Raw genomic sequence first — 12,225 nt, forward strand, 5'->3', positions numbered from 1 at the left:
CTGGATGAACACAGCAGGCCAAGCAGCATCTCAGGAGCTCCTGAGATGCTGCTTGGCCTGCTGTGTTCATCCAGCCTCACATTTTATTATCTTGGAATCTCCAGCATCTGCAGTTCCCATTATCTCTTCTAGCAGGAAATGACAGGTTGTAGTTAGAATTCTATCCACTTGCAACAGAATCAAACCAATAGGCAGTAATGCAAGTTGCTTACCAACTTCCTGCCACAAAGGGTAAGAAGTAGCTGTAGGACTGTGGTAATTTGTCTGGCCATTGACAAATGGCTAAGAGTCTAAATCTATGTTCTTCACGTGATATGGAATTGTGGGATGGGGGCTGCAGCTAGGGTGAAATTTGGGTCAGAAAAGACTTAAATGTTTTTTCTAACTCCCAGCAGAGCACTAGTATAGCTAGGTTGAGAGCAGTTCCTAACCAATCACACAAACATACCAGTTATACATGTATTGATGAAAGTAAACTTCCATTAAATACAGAGATAGTAGGAACTGCTGATGCTGGAGAATCTGAGATAACAGGGTGTAGGGCTGGATGAACACAGCAAGCCAAGCAGTACCAGAGGAGCAAGAAAGCTGACATTTCGGATCTAGACCCTTCTCCAGAAATGAATCTCGACCCTTCTTTCTGAAGGAGGGTCTAGACCCAAAATGTCAGCTTTCCTGCTCCTCTGATGCAGCTTGGCTTGCTGTGTTCATCCAGCTCTACATATTGTTATTCCATTATATTACATGTCTGTTTCTTCCTGGAGTTGTATGTTGCACACAGCATATTTACATTTTCAGCTAAGTTCTTTTGATTTCAATGGTGAATAGCTTCACCTGTACCTAAGAAGCAATTAGACTTTGCAAGTGTCAAAGAATATGATTATTAAAATTCAGTGTTGCAGAGCATGTTAAAGTTTGTTTGTGTTGCAGGTGAGACTGTAATAAATTAAAATCATTATATTCTGTTTCAGTCATTTTTGACCAAAGAAGAAATTTGGCAGATTGGTGAAGAAGACACTCTAAAGGAAGAAAGGAGCTTATGTTGATAATGAATCTTACAAAACTTTGGAAAGTTCTTCTTAGCAACAAATTACAATGAAGTTTGTTTATTATAGTCATTAAGGGTGACATGACAGCTGATTTATTTTGATGATTGTCAATTGACAAATGTTAGTCTGGAGATGGGGCGACTGCAATTGTTCTACTTCAACCCTCCAGGGTTAGCCAGGAATCTCTAGGAATTGAAGACCTATCTTCAGGAAACTGCTGCGTGCAAACCAGACAAAAACCACAGGGGTGTCACAAAAAGGCATATGGAGTGCTCTCCTTCATTGTCGGAGTTAAAAATATGTAGGGAAATAAGGATGAAACTGTATAAGACACTCGTGAGATTACAACTGCAGTATTGTGTGCAGTTCTGGTCACCATATTATATTATACAAAGAACGTAATTGCACTGGAGAGAGTGCAGTGAAAATTTTAATGAGATTTTGCCTGAGCTGGAGAATTGTAGCTATGAGGAGGAATTGGTGAGATTGGTAGTTTTCCTCGGAACAGAGAAGGCTGAGGGAGTGACATTATTGGAGTACACAAAATTTAGAGGGGTAGAGATAAAGTTGACAGGAAGAACGTGTTTCTTTGGCAGAGAGTCCAAAAGCCGGGGGGTCATAGATTCAAGCTAAGTCACTGATGTGAGGAAAAACCTTTTTACACAGAGGATTGTGGGTATTTGGAATTCATTGCCTGAGTTGGTGGTGGAGAGGCAGAGACCTTAAACTCATTTCAAACATACCTGAATCTACATTTTAAGTTCTGTAAGATGCTGGGCCCTGGACTGATGCAAGATGGGATTGGAAAGGGTGCCTGGGTGTCTTTGGGTCAGTCTGGACAAGATGGTCCAAATGCACCCCTTTTGTGTTGCGTCATTTCTCTGGTTCTATGGCTGTTAAAAGGATTTTTTTTATCATTTTGTTTGAACATTTCCCTTTACTGGATATAAAAATGTGACAAATGGGGGTTTACCAAAAGGCTGTGTGTTAACAGTAACTCATTATCTAATCACGTGAAACATCTTTTTCCTTGCAAGCAGTCTGTCACATGGAGGGTTCTGCTGACCAACTGTCAGCTGGCACATATCACGTCATGGATTTGTTACTGGTACAGGAGGAACCCATTCATCTGTTTGCATCTGCACCAAATCTCTGAATGAGCGTTATGACTTGTGCCACTCTGTGTGCTTTTTTGCCATAACTATGACAGTGCTGCATTTAAAATAGCCATTTAATGACCTTTTGAATGCTTGAATTGAAGCTGCCTCCTCCACACCTCCAGGCAATGCATTCCAGATCGTAACTGATTTTGATGTTCTCACATTTGTTTCTTTTTAAACTTATTTTATATCAGTGCCCTGTCATTCTCAATCCTTTTCCAGCTTCTCCCTATCTACTCTGCCCAGTCCCCTCATGGCTTTGAAAATCTTAATCAATTCTCCTGTTAGTTTTCTCCTGTTCAAGAAAAGCAGTTCGACCTTCCCCAATCTTCTTCCATCTCTGGAATAATTTTCATAACTTTTGAACTCATCTCAGTACTTTTATAATCTTCTTTAAGTGTTGCACCCAAAACAATACTTATTAGTCTAGTTAAGGTCTAAGTAGTGCTGTGTATGAGTTTAACATAACCTTTTTTCTCCTTGACATTATACCCCTATTGATAAATCGTAAGATACTTTATGCTCACTGTACCAAGCCTGCTACTGCCTGTCATGCATATATACACCCAGATCCCCCTGCTCCTGCACACTCATTATGATATTACAAACTAACAGGTGCTGTCTGTCCATGGTCTTTACTCCAAAATGTACACTTCACATTTCTCCACCTTGAACTTCAACTGCCACCTTTCTGCCTGCTGCATCAACTTGTAAATGTGCTTTTGTAGCTTTACACCACTTCATTCTTTCTCTCTCACTCAGCACCATCTCTATGTATTCTATTCACTATGCTTACCTCCCCTCCTCCATGTGCATCTTCAGCATAAATACTGCTGTTTCACTGGTAGTTTCAGTTCTGGCAAAGGGTCACTGGACTCAGAACATTAACTCTGTTTTCTCTGTACAAATACTGCAAGACCTATTGAGTTTCTGTAGAACTTTCTGCTTTTGTGTCACAATTTATAAGTTTTGCATCATCTAAACATTGGAAATTTGTTCTCTTTGCACCAAAATCTAGATCATTAACATAGATCAGGGAAAACAAGAGTCCCAACTCTGGGGAAGCCCACTACAAACCTTCCTCCAACATGAAAACTATCCATTAACTATAATTGTTCATTTCCTATCCCTCAGCCAATTTTGTATCCATGTTGCTATTGACCCATTTGCAATGTGTGTTTTAAATTTTCTTAAAAATCTGTTACATGGCACTTTACTGAACACTTTATTGACTTTTGTAAGTCCATGTACACCATATCAACAGCATTACTTTTTTCATTCTCATTTGCAGGATGAAGGCATTGCTGGCTCTTTCCCAATGTCAACCACTTTGTTGGGGGTTTGGACTTAGTTTCCTTTCCTAAAGGGCATCAAGGAACTGGGTGGGTTTTCCCCAAACAATCAATTTATAGTCATCATTAGACTCAATTCTACATATTTTAATGGATTCAAATTCCACCACAAAGGATTGAACCCAGGTCCCCAAAACATTACCTGGGACTGTGAAATGACAGTCCAGCAATAATACCACGAGGCCATTGTCTCCCCTAGCCAATCAACTTTCTTTACTACCTCTTCAAAAATACCCTGGTAGGTCAGTTAAACATGATTTTTACCTCATGAAATCTGCTGGCTCTTCATTATTAGCCTTTTTTATGTGACAATTAATTCCACACTAATAATTGTTCCAAGAATTTTTCCTGCTCTGTAATTCCTGGAGGCAAGTCATGTGATGAAATCTCTAGGATTTCATTTGATCATACTTGGCAGCCCTAATAGTGCCACGGAATCTTTTACATGCAGCTAAAACAGCAGACAGGGCGTTGAGCTCAATTTAGTCTCATCCAGAACTTCAGCAGTGTAGAATTTGCTCACAAGTGTTGACCCACATTATGTGCACAGGCCGTTGGAGTGGAGGTTGAACACACTTTATGACTGTAAGACAACAGTGTGACCAATGATCCAAGGCTGACACTATAATGTTCTTATTCTAATTTGCTGCTCTATTAAACATATAAACAGTTCACATGTCAACATTCTTCACATAATGGTTTATTTTAAATGACTCTTGTAGTTGCATAAGTATGCAAATGATTACACATTTTTTTGACAGAACAGTTATCAAGAGATAATTAAACATAGATTTCATCAGCGAAAAAAGAACCAATTTCTGAAAACGCTTTGTTAATTATTATAGTATATGATTCCTATGAGACCAGTTTTACCAAGTGTCTGAAAGCGGATTTATATTGGTGTAGGTTTGTGTTGAAACTGCCTCCTTATTAAGTGAAATATTTTAACTTTGATACTTTATTTGAAATAAGTTTAGATGCAAAAATAACCCAGTCATGTACAAAATTTTAAACAGAACAAGTGTTAATCAGAAATGAAGATATCATTGAAAAGGCAGCTTTTGTTTAAGCAAAATCATTAAGTATTTTTCCTCACTTGTAAATTAGTTTTACCCACTGCCTTTAATACCCATTTTATACAATGCTGATTGATGCTTTGCATTTTAGGGATCTGTGCCATTCAAACTTTTCAGCCTGGTTGAAACTAATTCCTGTTGTGATCAATGGTAATTTTTTCCTCTGAACTAGGAAAGTTCACTGTGAAATTGATCCAATTTAACCCCACCACCAATTATGTGAGTATTTAGGTAACTGGGCTGGATTTAATGGGAAATCAAAATCCTCACCTCCCTGACTTAAAAATCTGGGGAGGAATCATCCATAATCTCAATGGCCAACCCACAGCAATTCAGTATTAGGAGCAGCATTACTTGCTTTAAGACAGGACTTCTGCTTCTTTATTTTGAGATAGTCTCACCTTAAAGAACTGCATCAAATTAAATGCCTGGCAGCTCTGTAGACCAGCAGCACTAGAGGGGAACTGTGGCCATTGCTGGGACTAAAAGCAATTCCATCGTGCTAACAGCCCAGCTAAGACAAGGGTCAGAGGTCCCAGTGAAAGGGTGGGTGGGGCCTGGGTTTCAAGGGCTCAAGAGGTTCAAGGTTTCAAGGGAGAGCGTGGTTGAGAAGTTTAAAGGGGATGGGTCATTTTTGGAGTGACATCTCTGATGGGGCCCATGGGACCTCACCCCATTCTCTTGATTCCTTTGAAGCTAAAGCTGCTGGTATTTCTGTATGATATGGGCTGCAGAACATTGCCATGCTGTTAAAATACTAGTTTAGCCTTATTAGGAACAAGAGCAATTGTGGATTACTTGCTGTAAATTTCAAACAGGTTTGAGGCAGGCAGGTAGCCAGAAAGCTACCTTCAAACCCACCAGTAATGGGACATTAAATTCCAACCTACTGGCAATGAAATGGTGGAGAATGCTGTATCCAGGAAACCTTTTTTCAGTCATCCTAAACCTAGGGTATTTCATAAACTCTGAAGAAGTTGAAAATCTTTATCTGCCTTCATGTTTCTGCTTATGCTTGAGTTGAAAAATCCATTAGACATTTGATAACCTGCAACAATCATAAGTGGCAAATCTCGTGGTAAATTTCAGATAATCTCTGAAACATGTTTGCAACTATTCCCTGAGCCTCCTGTATATTTTGTGTAAAAATATTTATTCATAATTATTCAGAGTTCTTTAAACTTACTGTATTATTAAAATAGCATCTGCACATCTTAGTAGGTGTCTGAGTTTTTACTTGTTTTGATACATTTTTGTGTTTTATTTGTCTTTACCCTAAAGGGCCATTATTGGACCAACTGACCTGGGCAGATTTGACAGCCTGGTGATGCCATATGAACTGGAAGCATATGATATTCTGAAGAACAGAGCAGGTGAGAGAGTATGTACAATATCATAGAATCCCTACAGTGTGGAACTAAGACTTTCAAACTATTGACTCCACACCAACCCTCTGAAGAACTTTCCACTGAGATCCACCCGAGAACCTTACATTCCGCATGGCTAACCCACCTAAACTGCACATCCCTGGACACTATATGAGCAATTTAGCATGGCCAATCCATTTTCTAGTGGTTGGCAAGATCCCACTCAGAGAGTCAGAATAATCATATTCCAGGCCCATCTGTAACTGAAGATTCCAGAATAACATTGAACTCAACCAGGAGCTTTTACTGTCAAGTGGTGAGCTGGAGACCATAGGAGCCTGCAGTGAAATGTTGTTATCTGGAATGGCATGCTCATTTAAATACTATTTCTTGTGCCTTGGGGTGGCTCCCATCCCATGCCCAGAATTATTTAAGTAAAAATGGTGAGACGACAGCGTGTCACTGTTAGAAATGCAGTTCCTTTTAGGCTCAAGTAGAGCAGCTCCAGAGTTGATAGAAATCATGTGATGCTCATTTGACTTTGTGTAGAAATGTGGAAAACACCAGGTTCTCTTCCGGCCTGTTCCAAAGTGATTGTAAGATGCCTGACTGAAATGATGAATTTTGAGAAGATTTGTAGCTCAGGTTGAGGTTCTGGATGTGAGTTTGCTCGCTGAGCTGGAAGGTTCATTTTCAGACGTTTCGTTACCTTTTTTTATTTGAAAAAATATACTTTATTCGTAAGATGTACAAAAAAAAACATATTTACACACCTACCCAGTCATGCAAGCCGCTCCGGGTTACCCGGGGGTACATACATCAACTAAAGGAAAAAAACAAAGAAGGGAAAAAAAACAAAGCAAAGAAAATACCCCGGCAGTCGTCACCCCGCACAGTCCCCGTTGGCCCCGTGACCAGTTGGGGAAGGCGCCAGCTGGGCCCAGGTACCAGATAGGGTTCTTTTTTCTATTCTGGATAAGGTGTTTCATACGGTGGTCTTTTCCCACCGCTCCTTGGCAGCAGCTGCCCCAAGCTTTAGCGCGTCCCTCAGCACGTAGTCCTGGACCTTGGAGTGCGCCAGTCTGCAACACTCAGTCGGGGTCAGTTCTTTCAGCTGGCAGACCAGCAAGTTGCGGGCAGACCAAAGAGCGTCTTTCACCGCATTGATGGTCCTCCAGGCGCAGTTGATATTGGTCTCGGTGTGCGTCCCCAGAAACAGCCCGTAGAGCACGGAGTCCTGCGTCACGGAGCTGCTTGGGACGAACCTCGACGAATACCACTGCATCCACCTCCAGACCTCCTGCGCATAGGCACACTCCAGAAGGAGGTGATCGACACTCTCGCCCCCGCCCCCCACAGCCACCTCGAGGGCAGCGTGCGGTGGTGCAGAGATTCCAGGCATGCATAAAGGATCTCACTGGCAGAGCCACTCTCACCGCCAGCCAAGCAATGTCCTTGTGCTTGTTTGAAAGTTCTGGCAATGAGGCATTCTGCCAAACGACTTCTGCGTGGGGAACCACACGACGGGATCCACCCTCTCCTTTTCCCGAAGGGTCCCGAGGATACTACGTGCTGACCACTGCCTGACGGCCTTGTGGTCAAAGGTGTTTCCCTTCAAAAATTTCTCCACGAAGGACAGGTGGTACGGAACGGTCCAACTACTCGGAGCGTTCCGCGGCAACGAGGCCAGGCCCGTCCTTCGCAACACCGGGGACAGGTAGAACCTCAGTAAGTAGTGACACTTGGTGTTTGCATACTGAGGATCTACGCACAGCTTGATGCAGCCGCACACAAAGGTAGCCGTCAGGGCGAGGGTGGCGTTCGGTACGCCCTTTCCTCCATTTCCCAGGTCTTTGTACATGGTGTCTCTGCGGACCCGGTCCATCCTCGACCCCCAAATGAAGTGGAAGATGGCCCGGGTGACCGCAGCGGCGCAGGTCCAGGGAATAGGCCAGGCCTGCGCCACATACAACAGTACCGCAAGCCCCTCACACCTGACAAGCAGGTTCTTACCCGCGATGGAGGGGGACTGGAGCGTCCACCTGCCCAGCTTCTGCTTCACTTTGGCGATACGCTCCTCCCAAGTCTTAGTGCATGCCCCAGCTCCACCAAACCAAACACCCAGCACCTTCAGGTAGTCTGTCCTGACGGTGAAGGGGATGAAGGAGCGGTCGTCCCAGTTCCCGAAGAACATGACCTCGCTCTTACCCCTATTGACTTTGGCACCCGAGGCCAATTCAAACTGGCTGCAGATGTCCAATAGTCCACTCACCGACCGACGATCGGTGCAGAAGACGGCGACATCGTCCATGGACAGGGAGGTCTTGACCTGAAGGCCTCCGCTGCCTGGGATAGTCACGCCCTTCAGGCTCACGTCCTTCCTGATGGATGCGGCGAAGGGCTCCACACAGCACATGAACAAGGCAGGAGAGAGTGGGCAGCCCTGCCTGACTCCAGATCTAACAGGAAAACTGGGTGATTCCCACCCGTTGATCGAGACTGCGCTAACGATGTTGGCGTAGAGCAGCCAGATCCAATTGCGGATGCCCTCCCCGAACCCCAATTTGGAGAGGACATCCCTCATCTAAGCATGAGAGACCGTGTCGAAGGCCTTCTCCTGGCCCAGGCTGACGAGGCAGGTGTCCACCCGCCTGTCCTGTACGTAGGCGATCGTATCCCTGATGAGCGCGAGGCTCTCAGCGATCTTCCTGCCCGGCACAGCACAGGTTTGGTCAGGGTGAATCACTGACTCCAGGACAGACCTGACCCAGTTGACAATGACCTTGGCCAGGATTTTGTAGTCCACGTTCAAAAGTGAAATGGGATGCCAATTCTTAATTTCTTCCCTCTCCCCCTTCCTCTTGTAAATGAGGGTGATGATGCCCTTCCTCATGGACTTGCACATTTTCCCTGCCCGAAGCGCACTATCGTACACCTCCAGCAGGTCCTGGCCGACCAGGCCCCACAGAGCAGAATACAGCTCGACCGGTAAGCCGTCGCTTCCGGGAGTCCAAGATAATAAAATGTGAGGCTGGATGAACACAGCAGGCCAAGCAGCATCTCAGGAGCACAAAAGCTGACGTTTCGGGCCTAGACCATTCATCAGAGAGGGGGATGGGGGGAGGGAACTGGAATAAATAGGGAGAGAGGGGGAGGCGGACCGAAGATGGAGAGCAAAGAAGATAGGTGGAGAGGGTGTAGGTGGGGAGGTAGGGAGGGGATAGGTCAGTCCAGGGAAGACGGACAGGTCAAGGAGGTGGGATGAGATTAGTAGGTAGCTGGGGGTGCGGCTTGGGGTGGGAAGAAGGGATGGGTGAGAGGAAGAACCGGTTAGGGAGGCAGAGACAGGTTGGACTGGTTTTGGGATGCAGTGGGTGGGGGGGAAGAGCTGGGCTGGTTGTGTGGTGCAGTGGGGGGAGGGGATGAACTGGGCTGGTTTAGGGATGCAGTGGGGGAAGGGGAGATTTTGAAACTGGTGAAGTCCACATTGATACCATATGGCTGCAGGGTTCCCAGGCGGAATATGAGTTGCTGTTCCTGCAACCTTCGGGTGGCATCATTGTGGCAGTGCAGGAGGCCCATGATGGACATGTCATCAAGAGAATGGGAGGGGGAGTGGAAATGGTTTGCGACTGGGAGGTGCAGTTGTTTGTTGCGAACTGAGCGGAGGTGTTCTGCAGAACACCTCCGCTCAGTTCGCAACAAACAACTGCACCTCCCAGTCGCAAACCATTTCCACTCCCCCTCCCATTCTCTTGATGACATGTCCATCATGGGCCTCCTGCACTGCCACAATGATGCCACCCGAAGGTTGCAGGAACAGCAACTCATATTCCGCCTGGGAACCCTGCAGCCATATGGTATCAATGTGGACTTCACCAGTTTCAAAATCTCCCCTTCCCCCACTGCATCCCTAAACCAGCCCAGTTCATCCCCTCCCCCCACTGCACCACACAACCAGCCCAGCTCTTCCCCCCCACCCACTGCATCCCAAAACCAGTCCAACCTGTCTCTGCCTCCCTAACCGGTTCTTCCTCTCACCCATCCCTTCCTCCCACCCCAAGCCGCACCCCCAGCTACCTACTAATCTCATCCCACCTCCTTGACCTGTCCGTCTTCCCTGGACTGACCTATCCCCTCCCTACCTCCCCACCTACACCCTCTCCACCTATCTTCTTTGCTCTCCATCTTCGGTCCGCCTCCCCCTCTCTCCCTATTTATTCCAGTTCCCTCCCCCCATCCCCCTCTCTGATGAAGGGTCTAGGCCCGAAACGTCAGCTTTTGTGCTCCTGAGATGCTGCTTGGCCTGCTGTGTTCATCCAGCCTCACATTTTATTATCTTGGAATCTCCAGCATCTGCAGTTCCCATTATCTCTGCTTCCGGGAGTCCTATTCCTCTCCAAGGACTTGAGGGCTCTGGCCAGCTCGTCCAGGGATATCGGCCAGTCCAGCCACTCCCTCGTGCCGTCGTCTAAGACCTCCGTGATAGACGACAGGAACGACTCGGAGGCCGTGCTGTCCGTGGGCTTCGTGTCGTACAGTCCGGCATAGAAGGATCTGCTGATCCTCAAAATGTCGGGCCGAGACGACATCACCAAGCCGTCGTCCTCCTTCAGCCGGCTAAGCACAGAGCTCTCTTTGTGCACCTTCTGAAAGAAGAAACGCGAGCATGTCTCGTCCGGCTCCACAGAGCGGACCCTGGACCGGAAGATTATCCTGGAGGCCTCCGCGGCGAAGAGCGAGGCTTGCTGGCCCCTCACCTCGCAGAGGTCCTCCGTGACATCGACCCCCATCAACTGCAGAAGGAGCAGTTCTGCACCCTTTTCTGGAGTCGCGACAGCTTTCCCCGCTTCTCTCTTGCCTTCTGAACACCCTTGAGGACAAAGAACCTCTTGATGTTCTCCTTCACCGTCTCCCACCAGTCGCCCGGAGACTCAAAGAGGGGTTTCACGGTTCTCCAACCGGCGTACTCCCTCTTAAGCTCCTCGACGTTCTCTGGGGTCAACAGAGTCGTGTTGAGCTTCCACGTCCCCCTGCCGGCCGGCTGGTCGTCCTGTAAGTGACAGTCGGCCAGCAGGAGGCAGTGGCGGAGAAGAACACCGGCTCGACACAGGTGGGCCTGACCGAGAACGTCTGTGACACAAACAGGAAGTCTATCCTTGAGCGGATAGACCCGTCTGGCCGCGACCAGGTGTACCTTACCTGTGCTCCGTCTGCAGGGGTGCTGAAGACGTCAAGCAGCTTGGTGTCCTTCACCGTGCCCATCAGGAATCTGGCCGTGACGTCCAGTTGACTCCCCCCACCCGCTGTCCCCACGCCGGATCTTCCATCTGCATCAACGATGCAGTTGAAGTCTCCGCCTAGGATGACCGGCCTGGACGTAGCCAGCAGGGGTGGAAGCCGCTGCAGGACGGCCAACCGCTCACTCCGTACCGCTGGGGCGTCCACGTTGATCAGCCTCAGGGGAGCATTCCTGTAGGTGATGTCAGCCACTAGGAGGCGCCCCCCCCCACCACCTCCTGAACTTGAGAGATGGTGAAGTTGCGCCCCCGCAGCAGAATAGCCAGGCCCGAGGAGCGACAGTCGTTAACCCCCGACCAGATCGAAGGCCCACAGGTCCAGGTGCCGGACCATTTCCCGTACCTGCCGAGGTGCGGTATCCCGCACTCCTGCAGAAACAGGAGGTCCGCCTTGATGGTGGTCAGGTAGGCCAACGTGGACACACATCTCACGGTTGACTTGACGCTGCGCACATTAATGCTCGCAACTCGTACCCCCATTGTGGGCAGTGACCGCAGTACCCTCCCCAAGTCCAAGGTCCAGCCCCTCCATCTGTCCCTTCATGCCCATTGCCCGGGCTAACTGCTGGACGCTCTCCGGGCTCAGGAAACCATCCGTGCTGCCTTCCAGGCGGCATCCCCCCGTCAGGGGTGCGGAGACAGGAGGGCCCGGCTCCGGGTCAGGCTGGGGACGCGCTGTTTCCTCCTTTCCGCCTGGAAGTTCCAGGGGGCCCTCCAGTGCTCCAGCGGCACTTGACTGGGTGTCGGAGGGAGCCTCAGGACGCCTCCCGTCACCTGGAAGTGGGGTGCTGCTTTCCTTGCCCCTCGAGACCTTTAACTTCTGCTTCGGGTGGGCCCTCTCCGAATCCTCCTCGTCAGAAGAGCTCTTATAGCCCCCCTGTAGCTGCCTCTTCCCGCCTGATGGTTGCGGTTCCTGGGCCC

General features: G+C 47.8%; 1 protein-coding gene across 4 annotated transcripts in view; it reads left to right on the forward strand.

The window, feature by feature from the left end:
- pdzd7a (PDZ domain containing 7a) overlaps positions 1-12,225 on the forward strand; it is a 113,131-nt gene that overhangs the window by 58,378 nt on the left and 42,528 nt on the right. For all 4 annotated transcript variants that reach the window (XM_059652948.1, XM_059652952.1, XM_059652951.1 and 1 more), the window contains one exon: positions 5,919-6,010. In XM_059652948.1, coding sequence (XP_059508931.1) covers positions 5,919-6,010 — 92 coding nt within the window. The remainder of the gene's footprint in view (positions 1-5,918; positions 6,011-12,225) is intronic.

The sequence above is a fragment of the Stegostoma tigrinum genome, chromosome 20 (genome assembly GCF_030684315.1).
Source record: "Stegostoma tigrinum isolate sSteTig4 chromosome 20, sSteTig4.hap1, whole genome shotgun sequence".
NCBI classification, from domain to species: domain Eukaryota; kingdom Metazoa; phylum Chordata; class Chondrichthyes; order Orectolobiformes; family Stegostomatidae; genus Stegostoma; species Stegostoma tigrinum.